Source organism: Otolemur garnettii, unplaced genomic scaffold (genome assembly GCF_000181295.1).
Source record: "Otolemur garnettii isolate 467f Iridium unplaced genomic scaffold, OtoGar3 scaffold00041, whole genome shotgun sequence".
Classification (NCBI taxonomy): domain Eukaryota; kingdom Metazoa; phylum Chordata; class Mammalia; order Primates; family Galagidae; genus Otolemur; species Otolemur garnettii.
The window spans coordinates 10,144,485-10,166,928 of NW_003852436.1; the positions used below are offsets into that span (position 1 = coordinate 10,144,485).

The 22,444-nt window shown below is 36.7% G+C and overlaps 1 protein-coding gene across 5 annotated transcripts in view; it reads right to left on the minus strand.

Moving 5' to 3' along the window:
- The window catches only part of LRBA (LPS responsive beige-like anchor protein), a 736,826-nt gene that overhangs the window by 42,078 nt on the left and 672,304 nt on the right, over window positions 1–22,444 (minus strand). For 4 of the 5 annotated variants that reach the window (XM_023513466.1, XM_023513464.1, XM_023513465.1 and 1 more), the window contains 4 exons: window positions 18,442–18,531; window positions 13,191–13,383; window positions 8,132–8,194; window positions 2,184–2,339 (listed from right to left, as the gene is read on the minus strand). In XM_023513466.1, coding sequence (XP_023369234.1) covers window positions 2,184–2,339; window positions 8,132–8,194; window positions 13,191–13,383; window positions 18,442–18,531 — 502 coding nt within the window. The remainder of the gene's footprint in view (window positions 1–2,183; window positions 2,340–8,131; window positions 8,195–13,190; window positions 13,384–18,441; window positions 18,532–22,444) is intronic. The other variant, XM_012805420.2, reaches the window with a different exon arrangement.

Genomic DNA, 22,444 nt, shown 5'->3' on the forward strand with positions numbered 1-22,444 from the left:
AAAAAAAAAAAAAAAAAGAATATCCCTTTCCCACAACTTCTGATTAAGACGTATGCAGACCTTTGCTTCAGTTGAAATATCTACTTCCATATTATACAGTCATGTGCTGCATAACAACAACTTTTTGGTCAATGATGGACTGCACATACAATGGTGGTGCCATGAGATTATAATGGAGCTGAAAAATCCTATTACCTAATGATGACATGGTGGAGCAATCATTACTCATATATTTGTGGTTACACTGGTATAACAAGCCTACTGCATTGCCAGTCATATAAAAGCATAGCACATACAATTACGTATAGTACATAATGCCTGATAATAAGTTACTATGTTACTGGTTTGTGTATTCACTATCCTATATTTTCAATTCTTACTTTAGAGTGCACCCTTTCCACTTAGAAAAAGTTAACTTTAAAACAGCCTCAGGCAGGTCTTTCAGTAAGTATTCCAGAAGGTATTGTTATCTTAGGAGATGACAGCTCCATGCAAATTATTGGCCCTAAATACCTTCCAATGGGACAAAATGGGAAAGCAGAAAACAGTGATATTGATGATCCTGACCCTCTGTAGGCCTACATTAATGTGTGTGTGTGTTAATTCTTAACAAAAAAAGTTTAAAAAGTAAAACAATTTAAATATACAAAAAGTCCTGTAGAATAAGGATCTAAGGAACAAAAATACTTTTGTACAGCTGTACAGCATGTTTGTTTTAAGCTAAGTGCTATTTCAAAAGAGTCAAAAAGTTTAAAAACATTAAAGAATTTATAAAGTAAAAATGTTATAGTCAGCTAAGGTTAATTTATTATTGAAGAACAATAGTTTTGTATACATGTAGTGTAGCCTAAGTGTACAGTGTTTATAAATACTACAGTAGTAAATAGTAATGTCCTAGGCCTTCACATTCACTGACCTCCCACTGACTCACCCAGAGCAACTTCCAGTCCTACAGGTTCTATTTGTGGCTAGTGCCTTATACAAATGTACTATTTTGCATACATTTATTTGTGTTTTCCTGTATTTTTTTCCATGTTTAGATACACAAATACTTATCATTGTGTTTTAGTTGCTTACAATGTTCAATACAGAATATGCTGTTCAGGCTTGTAGCCTAGGTCCAATAGGCTGTATCGTAGAGCAGTGACTTTCAACTAGTGTGCTGTGAAAAATTTTAAAGATCATTAATTAAATTATTTTCAAAAGAAGTTCAAAATGCAGTAAGTATATTCTTTTTTTTACTCTTATTTTAGATCAACATAATATAAGTGTGTGGTGGAAATTTAACTATAGGTTCAAGGGTGCCATGAGATGTAGAGGGTTGAAAACCACTGCCATAAAGTGTAGGTATATAGTAGGCTATACCATCTGGGTTTGGTACACTCTATGATGTTCACACATTGAAAAATCACTTAATGAGTTAATGATTGCTCAGGATATATGCCCATTAAGTGACACATGACTGTATATCAATGCATTAATATCTAATTTTAATTATTTAAAATATTAAACTATAAGTTTATTTCATCTTCTACAAATTTCTAAAATACTTTAAGGAAAACCATTAAATTTCTCAAGGTTTCTCATTTTCTTACATGCAAACATTTATAAACATTACCAGCTTGGATCTCCTACAGTAATACTGAGTTGAGCTTGATTTGTCCCTTACGCAGATACATACAAATCAATCTGTATACTTAAACTTTCATATCTTAACAAGGGCTCCTGTTACACATAAAATCAGTAGTCAGCTACTTTTCTTCATGATGATGTAGCTTTCAGCAAGATTCTATGCAGAATTGGGTGGAGGCAAGATATCTACTGCCAAGAGATGTGCTTACAAAAGTGAGAAAATACACCTATTTGTATGTGCTGTGGCCACAAGATTATACAAATACTGGTGTATGGTGTTTGTATAGCAGGAATTGTCTTCAAAATAAATCACTTATTCTGTAGGCCTGAGCATGGAAGACAAACTTAATATAAAAAACTGCCTCTCAAAAACATGCTAAAACTAATGTAATAGTAGATAGATAGTAGATTACCTGAAAGGGAAAACAGTGTCTTCTTTATTTTATTTATTTTAAAATTCTATAATTTTTGAAGGAAGAAGATGAGAAAACATTCTAAACCACTCAATGCTATTTGTAGAAAACATTAGTTCATTGATAAATAAAAATTACCTGTGTCTGTAGAATATACTCGGAAACTCTTATCCCAGAAGCCACAGATGAGAATATAGCGGTTGTCCGATGTGATGACAAAGCACTGGGAATGCACTTGAATACTTTGGTCTAAAAGGTCAGTGATTTGCCTTCTGTGCATTCCTGTGTTGCTGGCTGTGAGAATAGAGGGGGAAAAAATACCTATTACACACACAAGGGCAGAGAAACTCTATAGTTTGTCATACTGGGAGGTGAGAGTGAAGGAGGAGTGGAGACACAGTCCAGGATAAGAATACCTGATCATCCATTTTAAATACAATAATATTTGAAAAACCAAATAGGAAAACATATCTGATTGCTGGAAGAATCTAGGCCGCTAAATTCAATATCTCAGTACAAAATTTTGCTCAAAGGAATAAATAATAACATACTACAATTTAAAAATAGTATACATTTCACAGAACATGCCTTCTAGCTCTTGGGCAGGACCAAACTAGATTACAATCTCCAGACTGCATCACAGTTAGGTTTGTGTTTCTGACAATCTCATTACATCTATTGTCATGAGAATGGTTCATGTTGTGACAATCTATTACCTTTAACATTTTGTCACAAGGAAGAGATATTAGGATTTAAATGTCACATATGTGAAATATTGTAGCATCTTGTACTACTTTGGCTTTAACGGGTCTTTAATTTGACTAGATGGGAACTCCCATTTCCCCTGTTTACAGCTGCACTTGCATGTAAGGGAAGGACAGAATGACTATTTATTAAAGATTCTTGTAATCGAAAAAGTCAAAGCACAGCAGACTGCCACTTTCTTACTCCTTATTTAAGCAATAAAACAAGACAGCCTGGCAGTGTGTTTTCAAAGTGCTCCAGAGCACCTGAGATGTGGTTTGTCACAGGGCAAAAGGTCATACATAGAGCAAAACTAAGCACGTGGGGAGAGTAATAATCACCTAGAAACACACTATCAAGTGTGCCATTACCAGAAAAGGAATTGTCACTGAAGTGCTTTTTTTGGCATTGAGGCCAACCAAATATTATAGAAAGCTCTGTTTCCAGAGATCTAAGGATTTATTTTTACCATCATCTTTCCAAAACAAATAGTAGACTTTCTTTTACAGCTAACGAAACTTGGTTGCACCAGAAATAAGGACAAACAAAACAAATTTCTTCATCTGATTACTAAGCTTTTTAACACAATTTTCAATGTTTTGAAAAAAATTATACATTATTGATAAAAATAGAGAAATGTCTATAATATATTCATTTTATGTAATAACTAAGTTAATGTGAGTAGTTTAATAGAAAGCTCAGAAGATAAAACAGAAGAAAAAATGTGTTCAAAATAATTCTCCTGGGCTGTGCTAGGAAGCATCGGGACAAAGAGGACTGAAGTGTTTCCTGCCGTTGTGGCACACACAGCAGAGCATACACACACACAGCAAGTGTGCAATACTGCAAAATTCTGCTGGGGTCTGTCGATACAATTTAACCATTCCAGACTATTAGATAACTGATAATGTGGCTTTATATGCTTTGGGGGAATAATGGGCAGTTTTATACAGACAGTTTAAAAAGGGTAGAATTCTAGCTGGGAATCATTTTTCCCTCTTCATCTACACAAAGCCAAGTTGACGGCAGGTAAGGAAAGCTTTAATGGATATCATAGTACATAAAGAAAGACACTATCCCATTGTAGTGAAGCTGTGTGATAAATTTTTTTTAATTCCAGGAAACCTAGCAATTAAAAACAGGTATGTAGTACCTTCTACATTGGTTGCTACAGTACTTCATTCCATATGAGAACTGTAAAAATGTTTATCTTTGTTAGTGTTTATATGCCTTCCGCTCCTATGATATAAATTCCCAGTGGTCATTATTTGGGAGGGTAATCTCTTGAGAGGACCTCCTCAGCGGATGTGGGTGTGTGCGTAATTTTGAACTGAGTGACCACAAGGTACCCATATAGATAAAGGCTGCTGTCACTTCAGCATTCAGATGAACTATTTTGCAAGCAACTGCTTACTTACAATTTAACACTGCAGAGTCGCCCATCTATCTAAGGTATATTTGTTTAGATAGCAGTCTTCAAACTGGGACATGCATTCCCCCAGGGGTATTAGACACAAATTCAGATGGTTTTAAGGAATCCATTTATAGTTCCTCAACTTTCATATAGTCTCATGCCTGAAACTGATTTGCCTGAGAACTGGCTTGTGATTTTTCTTTTCTTATCTCTCTTTTCACACACCTTTCTTCCACTAGAAAAAATAAAAGCTTATTTCTCTTCCATGAAGAATCTTACTATGGTGCTTTGCCCCAGAGTATAAAAATCTCTTGGGAGCCAAAAGTGAGACAATTCAAAATATGAATGTGATACTGAATTCCTAGGTATCAAATCATTCTGCAGATAGTTTCTAATTCATTGCTTTCAATAAAACGGAATGAGGATCTAATCATGCTGCCAATTGGTAGATCATTAAAAATAATTTTAATGACAGATTGTTAAAATAATTTAATAATATGTCATAAAAATAATTCTTTATAAAAGATTGCTATATGAATTTTGTCACTAACAGGAAGAGTTCAAAGATTTGAATGGTGATGTTAAAATAAGACTCTTCTTTTCCTGTCCGTTTTCTTATATAACATTTGTCAGAACGTTCCTTTATAAAAACAAACAAGTATGATAGACCCACTGACAAATCCTGTCTTACTCAGCAATAAATAATGAATACATGAGCAAGTTGGGGGTAACGCCCCATCCATTTCATTAAAGATGTATTTCTAATGAATGTTCATTTCTTATATTTAATAAATGTTTATTAAACTTTATAATAGTATATGTTAATATTTGTAATGATCATTTAATGCAGATTAATTTTTAAAAAGCTAAGCCTATGGTCTTAGAAAATTTTTAAACTTAAATTTAGATACATATGCTGGACATTCCATAAATACTTTTATTGCTAGAAAGTATAACAGGGTAATCAATTTTTAAAAGTTAAGATAAAATATGTGGGTGAAATAGGATGAAAATATAAATTCAAAAAGAAAAAAGGAATAATTTTCACTGTTAAAGAGTTTTTCCCTTATAACCTTTTATTTTTATTTTTTTGAGACAAAATTTCACTCTATAGACCTGGGTAGAATGCCGCCATGATATAGCTCATAGCTATGTCAAACTCTTGGGCTTGAGCAATCCTCTTGCCTCGGCCTTCTGAGTAGGTGGGACTATAGGCATGAGCCATTATGCCCAGCTAGCCCCGCCCCCCCCCATTTTTAGTAAAGATGGGTTCTCTCTCTTGCTCAGGCTGGTCTTGAACTCCTCAGTTTAGGCAATCTACCCACCTTGGACTCCCAGAATGCTAAGATTACAGGCATGAACCACTGTGCCTGGCTTATACAATTTTTAAAATCATAAAATGTCGCGTTATCACTTCACTCTGATATATTTATTAGATTCCATTGGATATATTAAATTTTTTATATGATGCAAGAAATTGCATACCTTTGCAACTATTAAACTTGTGATGAAAACTTTCAGATGTCAACTTAAAAATGTATGAGAAGGTACATGGCTTAAAATCATTATTTTAGAGAGTAACCATTGATCTAGAAGAGGGACAGAAAAACTATGGGCAAAAGGCCAAATCTAGCTAGTACTTGATTTTGTTTATAAAGTTTCACTGGAACACAGCCATGCTTACCTGTTTGTATTTATCTATGGTGGTTTTGTACTATAATGGCAAACTTAAGTGTAGGTTGGGTATCCTTTATCTGAAATGCTTGGAACCAGCATTTCATATGCATATCCAGAATTGTTTTGGATTTCAGATTTTAAAAAAAATTTTTGTAGTATTTGCATATAATGAGATATCTTAGGAATGGTACCCAAGTCTAAATACAACATTCATTTATGGTTCATATGCACCTTCTACACATAGCCTGAAGATAATTCTATACAATATTTTTAATAATTTTGTGCATGAAACAAAGTTTTGACTGTGTTTCAACTGTGACCTGTCACACGAGGTCAGGTGTGCAATTTTCCACTTGTAGTGAGTGTCATATCAGCATTCAAAAAGTTTCAGATTTTGGATCAGTTCAGATTAGGGATACTCAACCTGTGGTTATGCCTGAGATCTTAAGGCTTACAAAGCTTGTATTTATTATCTGTCCATTTACAGAAAAAGTTTACTCATGCTTGATATAAAAGGTTATAATTGCTGAATTCTTTTAATTAGACTTGCAGGGATATCCAACCTTTTGGCTTTGCTGGGCCACACTGGAATAAGAGTTGTCTTGAGCTATACATTAAATACACAAACATTAATGAAAGCTGATGAGCAGTTAAAAAAAAAAAGATCTGTGCATAATTTTTGTGATATCTGCCACTACAGATAAGCAAAAAAGTCCTCACATAATCTGCATGTGGCTTATGGACCATGCTTTGGACATCCCTAAAAGCAAACAATGAATCTATAATTCAGAAATAACGCTTTAAATGACCTAGCAAATAGACTTTTTGGTGACTTTTAAAACTACCTAAGAGCATTTTTAAAATATGTATGGTAAATCCTATCTACTTAAAGCAAAATAAGATTTAGGAATCAGAATAGCATTTATCCTTCATATAGATAATATGTCTTAAATTTCTGCTTATACTTGGGGAAATGATAAATAAATTGATTTTTTACTTATTTTTTTAATAACTGGGTCTTGCTTTTGCCCAGGTTAGTCTCCAACTCCTGAGTTAATCCACCCTCCTCAGCCTTCTGAAGTGCTAGGATTACAGGCATGAGCAGCTACATCCAGTACTGAATTGGTTTTGAGCTTAAGGTTATTTCTGTTCATCCTGATAGTCCAATTGTGAATGGTAGCCATTTAGAAACAATGGCTCAAAAAAAAAGCTGAGTACAAAGAGGGAACATCTTGGATTTCAAAATAGTAAACCTGCTCATTCATATGCTTTCTGTAAAAACTTTAAAATTCTAACCAGTTTGTTTGTGCCAAGGAAGTTTGACAAAATTACAGGATAAATACCCATGTGGGCAGCACACCCTTACACCCAGGCAATTAAGTGTTTTATCCTAAAAGGCATAGAATAGCATCTTTAAAATGAAAGTTTAACGCTCTTAATGATGCTACACTTGAAATCCCCTCACCTAAGAATGAAAAATACTAAACTAGAGATTTCAACTAATCTACTCAAAAAGCATAACAGCAATTAAATATTTGAAGTCATCTGCTACAGATGCTCATTTCATCCCAAAGGCTCTTTCTGGTCTCCTCCCTATTTCTCCCCTGAACAAATTTAACCTCCAATGGCAATTTATTGGGCTGTATGACCCTAGAAAAATGAATACAATATCTTAACACTACTATTGGCTGGGCAATATATTTCAACTTCGAAAATGTTTTGCAATTGCCCATTAATCCCCTCAGACTGAACAGAGGGTCCAGGAAGAAAGGATTGATCTCCTTTAATGATGAAACCCTGGCACTACAGTTTTATTTTTCACAACACAGTGCTGCTAAGAACCCTACTGTTATTATGAAAATTTTCCTAGCAAAGGAGCTCCATCACATTACCAGTGCACCAATTCATCATAACGTGCCTCGCTCCTGCTCATCAACAAGTCTGAGTGATGAAAAGATCCAATATTATCCTGACAGTACTTCATGCGCATTCTCAATCACACATTATTACAGCATCCATATTAATTTTCAGTGACACGCGTCCTAGGCCTGTTCAAATTAGGCAAACCAACGAGGGGGAGTTGATGAAATACCAGCATAGCCACAGCTCATTGCATTCCAATTTGCATGCAAATGGTTTATCAGGAAAATTCCATTCCCAGCAACCAGCAAGTGAAAAACAACTGTAATCTACACTTCAGGGCCACCATACAGAGCTTAATGAATCGCAAAGAGAGAAGGAAGTGACAGACCTATGAGAGGATCGATTTCCACTGGCAGCTGGTATGGCTGGTCTTGTACAGCACCTTGATGAGCTGGAATTCACAAAAGATTAAAAGAAACAGCATTATTTTTCATATACTAAACTACATACAAATACGTAAGTCAAACCTTATGGAGAACTGTTTCCAACCTCCAAATCTCTCAAGCAGTTTGTGAAATTTAAAGAACAAAAATCCAGGTGCTTTTATGGTTAGCTTATTAAACATTTATTTTAGATTAGTGCTGTTCTGAACATGTGCCATCAGCAGTGGCTCCAGTCCTAGGCCATAAGCTATAGCAGATGCTTGACTGGCAACCTCTGATGCTGCAACAAAACAAAATTAAGTGGTAAAGCGCACTGAAAACAAAATGTGACAACCATCTGCTGACTGTAGCAAATACTGTTTTTTTGTTACTTCTTAAAAAGGCAGTTTTGAATGCTGCAGCACAAAGGATCCACAAAAACGTCAATTTATGATAGAGAAAGGCAAAGCTCTAAGTCAGAGAACATTAAATGTTTCATCCATCACTTAAAAATCAATCAATTTTAAGTTTGAATAAAAAGAAAGAAAGCTATCCGCAGACAAATGTTTCAGCTAAATGCATTTGGCTGAAATATTTTTTTAAAGATTGGATTGAGGGGTTTTAAAAAAATTATTAATATTTAATATTTCCATGGTTTCAATTTAAAAATACCCTGAGAAGCAAATGAGTAACAAAAATCAATCTATACTAAGAATAGTTTGTTCAATTCTCAAAATGATTTTAAAGATTCAGACATACTTTTTTGTAATTGAAAAAAGGTTTTGCAGGCTATTTCCAGTGAAAAGTGGAAGGACTTTAGGTAAAGAGGAAGTATATAGGAATCAGGAGCTGCCACTGGCTAGCTATGCAACTTTAGGCAAATCATAAGCCCTAAAATGAAGAGTTAGGAATAGATGATCTTTTTAGCTTCATAGTTCCGATAAATTCTGGGCCCTTTTCCAAGCTGTTTTCCCCAAATGACTCAGCCATTGGTCAGCATCTGCCTTTTATAGACTCACATTTACTGCTTGGTTGGTATTAGAGCTCTGTTTAATGCCATCAGATTTTAGGAAATTTTTCTGACTGCCCTTGAGGAACTGAAAATAAAAAGTGAGTACAGCTAGGAGTGGTGGCATGTGCCTATAGTCTCAGCTACTCAGAAGGCTGAGGCAGGAATACTGCTTGAGGCCAAGAATTCAAGATCAGCCTGGGCAACATAGCAAGCCCCTGCCTCTTAAAAAAAAAAAAAAAAGGAATGCATTTCAATGACTTCATTAGATTATTTTAAAACTTATGATGTCATAATTTCCCTAGTAGTAAATGCCAGTTTTTAAAGGATGCTTGGAAGATCACAGAGACTGATAAAATACCTAAGTACATTACTGGGACTAAAAATTATAGTTGACTAGGTGTAAGAAACTAAAGTAGTTGGAGAAAGGAGTTGGAGAAAGGAAGCCATGATGACTCATTTTTATTTATTGAAGGTATTAGTCTTTGCTGATTACTGGGTCTGCTAGCAAAGAAATCACAAAAATGATCAGAGGAAAGTGCACTGTAGCCTCTGGTCTACCCCACAGTGTCATTTACTTCCAGTAATACCAGTGTCAGGCAGCACTACTACCTTGAGAATTTTTCCCTACTTCTCTGAGAATCTGAGATCACAGAAACATTAAAACCAAACTGTCAGTGAAAGAAGTTTCAAGGAGGTTTGGTCATGCCTCAAATCCTAGCTCTGCCCCTGACTGCCTATATGACTCTGGGCAAGTTATATAACCTCTGTGTTTCCATTTCCTGGTCTGTAAAATAGGCCAGATGTGTTAGGTTGGACCCTATGAAATTGGCAATACCTGACCATTTTGACATATAAAGAAACAATTTCATATGATGCGACTGATATGTGTAGAACCTATTTCCACAGGTTGCTGAGGGGAATAAGTTCATCCACAAAAAATGATTCAAATCATACTTAGAAATTAGAAAATGCTCAATGAAAATTAGCTGCTTTTTTTTTTGGAGGTTTTTCAAACCTTTGAATGGGAAGGGAGGATAAATATTATTTCTCTTTTAAATCAGGACTCAAAAAATTCCTCAAAGAAATGACAGGAGGCTACTAATGAATGTGCTATGGAAATCACAAGTCTTTAGAAAAGAAACAGAAGCTAGAATTAAAAGAAAAACTAGTGGAATATGAATTTGATGTTTATTTAAGAAAACTGTTAGGCATTTTTGATGTTTATTTTAAATCAAGGCATGCTGTCAGGCAAAGGTAGCATGAGATAGGATGAAACATTAGATTCATGTAAATATACGTGGAGTGAGGCATGGACCTAATAGAATATGGACGCTTCATATTCTGAGGTATAAGTATAGCTCCAACTAGATCTCACCGTCTAGAAAGATAATCACCTGTAATGTATTATGTTATCTTTCTTTGCATTTACCTGGTGAACAGGTGCTGTGTCTCACTGTGAAGGTAGAACGTATATATAGGATGGGGACAAACATCTCCAGTGACACAGGCACAGATGCAGTAAAGTCTCACAGAGAATGACAGGCAAAGAATCCACAGAATTATGCAGCCCTCTAAACTCTTATAGAAAGGAAAGCTTGGGCTGAGAACACCGTGTAAGTCGTAATCAAGCAGCAGGACCCTAGCCCTTAATCACTTTGCATAGTTAGAGAAAAATTGGAAATGGGGAAGAGAACACCCCACCACCAAGTACTACAAGAAGCAAGCTTTTTAGTCAGGGACATGGATTTGCTGGAAAGGACAAAGTCAGGAGCTTAGTTGTCACGCTCAGGGAGTTGCCTAACAATCTGAATATGCAGGTGACCTGGTAGCCCCTTAGCTGATCAAACTCAGTTCCTGCTGAGCTAGCTCTTTGCTGGGCTAAAACAAAGATAGGAAGCAGAGAGCAGCCAGGGCTTGCCAAGCAGTAGAAGAGGTTTGTCTCTCCCCACATGTGCTGTCACTGTTTAAAGAAGTTCTCAGGGTTGCTACAAATAGCCACCCAGAATAAGTATCATTTGTGGTGGCCCTGAAGCATCTGCCAAACTCTACAGGTAACTACACGCAGAGTAGGTAATTCCCCTAGTGTGCTCCATAGAACATACCACCAGGATGTTTTCCTTCTATGGAAAGTTGTATTTAGAAAAACCAAAAATTGTCTTTCTTAAATAAATTTTAACATTTAGTCCTAAGAATATGTCATTTGCATATACATTTACCTCCATAAGAGAAGTTCACTTAAGGAGAGAGGAATAAAAGGACACAATTATAATATTAAACATCTAACTCATTTTTACTGTCTCACTTTTTCTGAAATCTAGTCTCAATCAAATATTGACATTTCTTTTCAATAGCCAGGAAAATGGCTGTATTTAATCAATTTTGATACAAACCACAGCTTCTTTGTGATTGGTACACCTTATTTAGCTTAGTCAATGTACCAAATTTTGTTTGAATGTCAATTTTATTCCATTTGAAAAGGCTCTTGCATTTAAATGGCATAAGATACTTATTCAAGAATTTATTCTTTTGCAACCATTTCAGGTATTCTAATAAGCCTTAGGCACACTTTACAGATTAAATTGACAAGTTAACAGACTAATAAAATCTACTTTTTAAAAAATTTCCTACCTAAAACAGTAGCTTGGAAAAAATAAAAGCCCATAATCTCCAGAAGTTTAAAAGATTTTCCTCCTTTTTTCTGGACAGAGTCTCATTATGTCACCCTTGGTAGAGTGTCGTGGCATCACAGCTCACAGCAACCTCCAACTCTTGGGCTTAAGCAATTCTCTTGCCTCAGCCTGCAAGTAGCTGGGACTACAGGTGCCCGCCACAACACGGGTAAATTTTTTTGTTGTAGTTGTCGTTATTGTTTAGCAGGCCCAGGCCAGGCTGGAAGCCGCCCGCCTCAGTGTATGTGGCCGGCACCCTACTCACTGAGCTATAGGTGCCGAGCCAATTTTCTTCCTTTTTACCAAACAAACAAATAAACAAACAAAAAACAAGTCTAACTAAAAGAGAATGGTGCTAAATCCAGGTCCCAACAGCTAACTCTAATGAAAGGCAACAAATTACAGAGGATGACCATAAAATCTGAGTCAGAGAGCTTGGGGTCAAATTCTGCCACAGACAGGGCATATGTGACCCTAAATGAAGCAAGGTCCCTGGGCTCAGTGTCTAGAGTATACAAACTGCAATGTATCTTCAAACCTGGACACTTTCTGATTGTAATGGTTATTTCAGCTGAGCATGACTATTCACCACTTAATAGAAGAACAGAAAGCACTTATGGGTATGAAGTATTTTTGCCTGTGTAAATGAAGTGTTCTTTTTTCTATTATTCATAACACATACTACCATGCCTTTATGCCATGTACAAAAAGGTACAGTTTCTAGCACACAGTAGACAATGGGAAGTGTTCACTGAATAAATAAATTAATAAAAAAGGTGGATACTGGATAAATAAATACAAACTATGGAGATAATATGGAGTATCACTATATCAAAATATATTAGAAATACATAGATAAATACAAACCACTTGATGCTAAAGAACAGGTTTTTTGTTTATTTTGAGACAGAGTCTCACTATGTCGCTCTTTGTAGAGTGCCATGGTGTCACAACTCACAGCAACTTCTAACTCTTGGGCTTAAGCAATTCTCTTGCCTTAGCCCCCCATGTAGCTGGGACTACAGGCGCCTGCCACAATGCCTGGTTATTTTGTGTTGCGGTTGTCATTGTAGTTTAGCAGACCCGGGCCAGGTTCAAACCTGCCTACCTCAGCCGGCACCCTATCCACTGAGCTATGTGTGCCGAGCCAGAATGGGATGTTTTAAACATTTGTACTGTATGCCTCAAATAGGACCTCTCAAAGTATTCCATGTTTTAATTAAGACTACTGATTAACAATTAAAAGCTCAAATGTTGAGATACACTATATTTAAGTGGATATTACAGTATCTTTATACAGTGTTCAGCAGTTACTTTGTCTTATAATGGTATTTCTTTACTTACCAGGAAGGTTGTGCCACTTGTTCACAGCAAACAGCCTGTTAGCAGTGACTGTGATAACAGCAGGAGTCACCAAACCAGGCTGGGTGTTGGCTGCCACGTGAGTGACAGGGGAATTGGAGGGAAATTTGAGGACCATGATAACATCCTGCTGGGCTTGGTCTGTGAACATCAATGGACTCTGCAGGAGGAGATACTGTTGAGTGGGCATGACAAGACCCAAGTACACAAGAAAGAAAAAACAAAGAAAGACAAGAAAGAAAGAGGGTGCAGGAAAAGAAGAGGAAGACCATGTTACCACAAGTTGCAAGTAAAAGCACAGTGAGCAGAAAGGCTTCTAGAAACAGCAGTTAAGATTCGTAGTTTTTCCACATGTCACTAGTGGAAATTTTTGTTGATTAAAGTAGAATAGATGACCAGGAATACTTAAAAATCCATAAATTTCATTAGCTCTCTTTACCTCCCCACTGACATAAAGAAACTTAAAAAATGATTTGATATAGATTCAAAATGGGCAAAGTACTGGGGATTGCATAAAACCATTCCAGTTGCTATTGTGTATCATACAATGGTCTTTCACTATTAACAAAAAAAAGGAACTAAAAGAACAAGAATAAACAAATGGCGTAACAGCAAACCTAGGTAATTTCATAGACCATCAAAAGTTGTGTTGAGTTAGCATAAAGATTTTGACAACTAAGTAAAGAGATAATTAAAGCAAATATAAACAATAGACTGCCTGCATATATTACACTAGAGAAATAACTTACGAATGTAATACACAAACTTAATTATAAAGATGTTTCAAAGCAATGCATAATTAAATGTTACTTGTAAAAACAATGTATTTATATAGTGTACGAGTCATAAACATTGCCTATTGTAATGCAAATGCCACCCACTGCTTCCTGCTGTAGCTAGAAATAAAATGAAATAAAGCCTCTCTTCCCTTGATTTAAAAAAATCAAAACCAAAAAACTAAAACTCAAAACTTTTCTGATTTCTCCTTTGAAAGGGAGAAAGTAATTGAAAATGTTAAATGAAACTCTATCTGTTCTAATAACCAACAACCAAATAAATCTTGAAGATTACTAAGGATTTGGAACATTCCTACAACCCGTATGTCATAATCTGAGGCATATATAACACCACGATGATTTACTGGCTTTTTTTATACTTTGTGGTAGTATGCTATCATACCATAATTGCACGGTACATTTTCGGCAATTCTCTTCTACCTACCATGTCTATTTTCTAATAGCTGATTAGTATCATTCAGAAAATTGAAACCCTTTGATGAAATGCTTCTGGCTGCTTTCCTACTGCCATATTTCAAAACACCAGGTATATGTAAATGTGTAGGCACATATATTTAACACATATTTATTCAGAACTGGTAATAAAAAATTAAATACATTTGCATTTTTATTATCAGTCCTTTTAAAAAAGTTATTAAGAGTACTTAGAAAAACATATTGCACTAAGAATTCCTATTTGCACTCTTTGCATAAAGGTGTAAATAAAGGCAACTAATAAGCTACCCAGACACCCTTCTGAGCAAGTGGCTAAAAGCCAATCAATATTATGAGTTAATCCTCCCTGGATGCTCATTCAATTAAAGGTGTCAGTAATGCCTCATCTGATGTGGCCTCAATTAAATCCAACTATCTGATGGTGTGAAAACACAGGGGGATACAGCAACAGCAGCAAAACCAGACAAATAGGCAGCCTTCCTGTGCCTGCTAATTACTACACCTGGTGTATATTATGGCTCATGCACTTAACGCAGCACGAGGTGGCTTTAATTTCTGCTATCTTCATATGTGTGTATGTGTGGGGGGTGCACTGATGGTTGATGGGGGAACTCATCTGAATATTAGTAAAAACAATTAATAAACATGTGGGTCTTTGGTTTTTAAAACTCTAATATTACTAAGTAATTTTTATCGTACAAAGAACCTTTTATACAGTGTTTAAAAAAATTCTATGAAATTAGGCAAAAAATAAGAAATAAGGAACAAGAACAAAAAAAATAATATAAGCTAATTCCTGAGAAAAGGAAATGAATACCATTTCAGAGTACCAAGACTTATTTTTCAGTTGCAGAGTTTTATAAAAATATTTACTAAAGTCAATTTATAAACTCAGAGAAAATCAGAGTCCATCATAATAATAAAGTCTCACTGAAAGGAAGTTTGTACATATTTCTGAGCTTAACAGCTCACGTTGTAAATATAATTAGGCTCAAATTGAATAATTCCAATGTTTATACCCTTAAAAGAAACAAAAAAAAATTTCTAATGTGTAAGAAGAATGCCTTGTTTACACAGTGACTTCAGTGAGCCACTCTGTAGCCACATGGCAAAGACAAGCCTCTTTCTACAGCAAGCTGCAGATACCATATCCAGATCTGTCCACTGCATTCTCACAAAAAGCTGTCCCTCCAGTCTCCTCCAGATATCCCACCCTAACCAGAGTTCCTGATGCAGGTAAGTAGCAGGAAGCTTTCTTGGGAGCTCGGTCAGATCCTTGGCTATCAGTATGAAGAAGGAACACCCAAAATAAGAAGAACCACACCCCTTCTGCGCTAGTCTGCAGTGATGGCAGCAGCTGCATATGAGCAGAACAACGGGTAAAACAGGGATGAGAGAACAAACCTTTTATTCCTGGATGCCTCTGTGAGCCAAGTCTGAGGTAGATAGATGTAGGAAACTGCTAGCTAGATTTCATTACTGTGGCAGATTAAGTGTAAGTGTGTGTTGGTTAACAACTCTAGTTTCTTTTTAACACATCTCTCTTTCCCATGCATGTATACATAAGATAAAAACCACAATTTGTACAAGATGGAAAAGGAGTTTGGGTATTCAATTCAGAGGACAAAGAAAATGGGAAAGAAAGTCCCACATCCTTATATGAGCTTGTGCCTTCCCAGCCTTCCCACCCTAGGGATAGCAAAGCTGATGTGCCTGGATGAGCCAATAATCCTTTTGCCATGGAGGAAGGCTTGGCAGTAGGAACTCCCACACTGGCCCAGTAACCAGGGCTGTGCAGTGACCCAGGCAGAAAGGCAATGGAGCAGTAGAGGGGCTTCCATTAGCTAGCACCAAAGCAGCCTGCATCTCAATGACAAGCTATTACTAAAACTAATTCCAGAGCCCAAACATAAATCATTCTTACTATTTTTATGGCATTATCTTCCATTGTTCGTACTAAACGTTAGCCCTTTGTGTACAGTCTTCTGCCCACTACAGTCACCCTTTATGTTCATCTAAATCTGATTTCACTGATTTAAAAATACTTAGGGGATAACCTGATGCAAATGATTTCTAAAGTGCTTATAGTTTATTTTCATGGCCAATTCATATTACGAAAGAAAAAACCTTGAAAGAAGAAAGAAAATGTCAAAGAGGACAAGGAGGGAAAAGGCACACAGGAGATGGTGATGTGGAAAGAGAAATGAAAAAGGAAAGAAAAGAGAGCCAGAGGCAGCAGGGCCTCATCTTCATCTCCTGCCCTCCTGGCTGCTACTCCCTCTGTCCCAGTATCCGTCAAAATGTTGCCTAAGCCACAACATGGAATTTGAATTCATCTTAAATTGTTCATTATATTTATGGAAATGGATTTTAGTGTCTCTATTCTTGATTTAAAATAGTAATAAGCAAACTGTTTTTATGAGGGACAATTCAAGAAAAAAATATTTACAGGCTATTCCTTTTCTAAAAAGTATGTTTTTAGACAATTCAGTATTTTACTGTGCCAATCCTCCCCACCTCCACATTGAAGAACTTCCGTCCCCTGAAATCTCAGGAACTACATGGGTCACTATGAAGGTTTTTGGGACAGACTGTGGTCATGATCCATTATTTCATTTCTAAGAAACACAGTTGACAGGATCCTTTCTGATCCACTTGTACAAGTTTCAACTTGCGCGGCCTATCAGTGTTGCAGGGAGAGCTTCATTTGTTTCTGTCCTTGCAGATTTTATGTTTTTTTTGTTTATTTTTGTTTTTGTTTTGAGACAGAATCTCCCTCTGTTGTCCAGGCTAGAGTGCAATGGTATCATAGCTCACAGCAACCTCAAAGTCCAGGGTTCAAGCAATCCTGCTTCAGCCTCCCGAGTAGCTGGGACTACAGCTGGCTAATTTTTCTATTTTGGTAGAGAGAGAATCTCACTTTGCTCTGATTGTTCTGAAACTCCTGCATTCAAATGATCTTCCCATTTCAACTTCCCAGAGTTCTAGGATTACAGGCTTAGGCCACTGCATCTTATCAAATTCTATGTTTCTTGTTTTTTGTGTATTTCTAAACTTTTGTAATGACCCACATAGAAAGGCAGAATGGGCACTGTTTTGCAGCTCAAGTCTATTTCCCTATTCCTGGTTCAGGGCTGGCTTCTGAATTGCTCTGACTAATGACACATTAAATAGATGATATGTAAGTTCAAAAGGAAGCCTCAAGAGTGGGACACAATTATAAGAGGGACTTTACTTAACAAATGCAATCAATGTAACCTGGTTCTTTGCACCCTCAATGAATCCCCAAAAATTAAAAAAAAAAAGGAAGCCTCAGGAAAGAAACCTTACTGCTTCTGTCTTCATCCCCGTGGGACACCACTCCTACCATGGGAGTAGCCTGGGCCATTTTCCTTCAGAAGGAAACACTACACTTGAAAGAGAAGGCCATTTGCCTCAACCCACCCCCGGCACTGTGTATGTGAGCCAAGGTGAAAAGAGCAGAAGAGACACACATGGAACCCTCAGAATCATGAGAAATAAAATAAATCATTGTTTTATGCCAGTAAGTTTTGGGTGCTCCCTGACCTTCAGTGACAATATCCTATGTACCAGAATTTGTTTTAAAATTTCCAAACTGAAAAACACTATTAGGATATAAAGAATAAGCACAATAGCAAAACTAATCTACAAGCTCCTAGGATCAAACCAGAAAATGTATCAACCCTATGTCTAGAGTCCTTTATCCTAGAGTGAGGAGAAATGACAACTATGGAGCTTTTAATTCTGTAATACAAAACATGAACTGATGAAACACTGCAACACTGGAGCAATGTTTATCTTCTCAAAGCCTCCAAGAGAGAATGCAATAACATTTGCTGGTTAGCAGGTTAACAAACGTTGCTTAAGAAAAATAGGCCAGATGTGGTGGAGAATCTCCAGCACAACAAAAGACCATTTATGAATGTCAAGCCTGGTCTTAAAGAGAGGCAGGGAATGAGGAAAGTGAAAACAGCACTTACTGCTTGCATGGCAGAACCTCTGGGAGGATGAGGCTCTATGAGCAGCTGAGAAGGCGTCTGTCCAAAACTTCGGATTTGAGCTTCAACAGCCTGGAAAAGACATAGGCAAGTTTGAGGGTTAAGAGGTGCTAATTACAGGCAGTAGAACCACAACTGTCACCTGAAAAAGTCATTCCGTACTCTGGCTTGTTTCATTTTCAAAATCAACCTGTGTTTTTACAGTGGGGCTAAGCACCTGGCAGAGGCCATAAGGGTGAAGTCATCCTTTAGTACTGTGGAAGCTGTTTCTATAAAACTCTGTAAAACTTTCTCATCTTGCTTAGTGATATGAAACAGAAACCAGCCATTACAATTAGCAGTCATCCTTTTTGGCTTCATCTCCATTTTCTTCCATTTGGTTTTCTTGCTTGCATCATCCACAATGACAAAAAGTTAATCTTTTATAGGTATAGAGAAAAACTATTGGTTCTTTGATTCTAGGCCCCATTTCATCCTGAGAAGTAGAAAGGAGGGGAAAAAAACAACATAGCACCTGAGAAAATGGCTTGATGATGCTGTATTTATTTTTCCATAGTTAGGCATTATTGTTGCCAGTCTCTTTGAAGTTAGACACATAATGGCAAAGTTAAACCCATATGCTATGTCTAAGCATGAGGTAGTTAAACCGGGGATGACCTAAACATAAGGGACATGTGTACATGTGCCCTTTTTGAAAGATGTGTGGCTTTCGCAAGGCGTTCCCCTACTCTGGCTCTGTTGCACACCTCACACGGATGCTTACTTTCCAATCACCACCAACTCCCTCCTCATGGGAAATCACTAAATGTCAGGTGCTATCACTGTAATGATTTTGCTTACTTGTTTATATCTGTCTCCTCCCACTAAAATACAAGATCCATGAAATCAAGGACCTTATGTATCCTCTTCACTGTTAGATCCCTAATTGGTTGAATGAATAAATGCTACAGGATAGATAGGGGAGAAAAGGATGCAAAGATATATAAAGCCTACCTTATACAACAGTCAGTATTAACTCCCAGGCTACAAGGATGAAGAAACCCCCTCAAATTCGTCATTTTTAGATTCATCATTTTTAATCCCTAAGAAAACTGGTTTTATGGTTTAGGCAATTAATAAACCATAACAAAAGAAATACCATCATTTAGTATCCATTTGTTATTTTTATTTGATGGGGATACAACTAATAGTCCTTTACAAGGACGTCTGTAAGAAACAATAATAGCATTTATTCATTTATGCATTTAGTAATCATGAACTATTTACATAGTACTATTAGGTCTTAATGTTTCTTTCCTTGAAGAATATAGGAAGCAGAGCAAATGTTCTTGGAAGGCTGAATAACAGTTTGAAGTAATCTGTCCAATAAATTTAAGGAAGGCTCTCTCTGCTTTATGAACTACTAATGTGTGATCTAGAGAAAGTTACTTAACCTAAGTTTCAATTTTCTCTTCTGTAAAATATGGATAATAATAGTACCACTTCATAGAGGATGAAATGCTATGATATTTATATGAAAAACAGAGCAAAGTGCTTTGTACAAATTAGACCCTCCATATCCAGTCAACAAATATTCAATGAGAGCTAATAACAACAACACATATTTATTTAGTACTTTTTACTTGCCAGGAACTTTCCAAGTGATTTATTATCTTATATTACTTAATCTTTAAACACTATGGTTTATTTTACTATATACATTTTATAGTAAAATGTATAAGCTAAGGAAAATTGATGCAAAAAGAACCTAAATATCTTGCCTCAAGTTACATGGTAGTTAAACAGCAGACTTAAATTTGCACCCACGCATGACTCAAGAGCTCATAGCCTCGGGGACACATGTAGCCTTCTACATCAGGCATCCTCAAACTATGGCACATGAGCCACATGCAGCCCACCTAGGACATTATCCAGCCTGCTAGGTGCTTTTGCCACTGCTGCCTGTCCTGCTTAGCAGCCGACTCATCCCAAAGCCCGCAGTCCGGCCCTCCAACAGTCTGAGGGACAGTGAACTGGCCCCCTGTTTAAAAAGTTTGAGGATCCCTGTGTCTAGATCCTTGAGCGTGGCCTTTTGACCAAATCTGGATTTTATAACAAATTCTTCAATAAACAAATTTGTTCTATGAAGTTTGAATTCGAAGGCCTGCACTTGGGGATCTGGAGGGCTACATGTGACCTTGAGGTCACAGCACCCCCACTTCTGCAGGGAGCCCTCCTGCCTCCTTATCTGTTAGCTGTCCTGCCAGTTACTAGAGGTAAGACTAAACAGAAGAATACTGAATCTTCCAAATCTTGATGAGAGGAATAAAAAGTCTGCAGAACACTGCTCATGACAGGAGTGTGGCTACCTGTGCCTCCACTGAGTCAATCTGAGTCAATCTCAGGGTGCTCATGAGCAAGTGTCATAAGCCTTTAGTCTTTGACACTCTGTGACTATTCAGTTTAGGTGCCCTATCAGCCCTGTTCGTATTTAGTTTTTAGTTGTTTAATTTATATATAATGTCTTCTCTATTTACCAGTGGGATATCCTAGAACTTGGTATCTAAGGATAAGATACCAAATATGTCTAACAGAATAGTTTTCTAAAAGATTAAAACCACTGAGAACAAGAAAAACATGAGCTTACAACCTAATGAAGTATCTTTATTATGGCATCATCATCTTCATCATTACTACAGTGAACAAACTGTACTCAGACACAAGTAGCAGAAGAACATGACTAAGCAAAGAGAGATTTTAAATAGTGGGAAACAAAGCTGGCTCTAGACTAGTAAAAAACAGGGGATAGGGACTAAGACCATTTTCAGAATAGCACCTAAATAGCTCTGTTGGAGTGCAGTGGTGCAATCATATGTCTCTGCGGTCTCAAATTCCTAGGCTCGAGTGATTCTCTTGCTGCAGCCTCCTGAGGAGCTGGGATTACAGGTGTGCACCACCACGCCTGGGCTAATTTTTTTTTTTTTTTTTTTCTGTAGAGACAGGGCTTCACTATGTTGCTCAGGCTGGTCTCAAAGTCCTGGCTCAAGTGATTCTCCCACCTCAGCCTCTGGAGTTGCTGATATTATAGGTGTGAGCCAAATGCTAAAATATTTTTGATGGAATGAAATTAATTTATGATTCAGAATCAAGAACAATCTTGAGAAAGAAATCACAATATGGCAAACTAAAGCCTAAAGGAAGTCTCAAAGAAGAAGGTAGCACTGTTATTTTATGATATATGAATTTATAGATTGAGTTTATGAATTAGAACCTTAAGTCACTTTTAAGAATAGCTGGCAAAGCCAGTGCCCTTTCCCTTGACTGTTGCCTTCTGTGGTCTCTGCCCAGCACCCCATATGTCTTTTCCCCCATTCAGAAAAGGGGAGATGGTAGAGAACATATCACTTTAGCATTTGGCCTATGGTGGAAGATGGCTCAGAGTGCTAATCCTCCCACTGCCACTCACCTGCACTATGACTTGAGCAAGTAGCTGAATCTCTGTTTCCTGTCTATAATATCAAGAGATAATAACAATACCTAGCTCACAGGATTGTCTGTAAAGTCAAATAAGATAATACATACAATATGCTAAGCCTAGTATCTACCACATACAAAGCACTAAATAAAATGCTGTATTATCATTATATCTAGGACTTAGTGTGATCTCCATTTAACATAGTTAAAATAGGAAAGGAAGAAATGCTTCTGAAGTTTACGTAGGAAAAGAATGATAAACACTATGAAATCTGGCTCAAGTTTTTCAATAAAGGGTAAAAGTTCAGAGACAGAGAGATCCCTTTGGAAGTTCTAAGAGCAGTCCAAAAAAGGAATCGTACATCTCAGCCCTCATGAAAACTATGGTAATAGAAAGAGATGTGAACTGTGTCCTAAGGAAAAAATCAACAGATCTTAAGAGACTAATGACTTTGAGCAATGAAGAAAAGATAAAAGACAAAAGATAAAATTAATTATTTACTTTTTAAAACTTGCATGTTTTAGAACAATA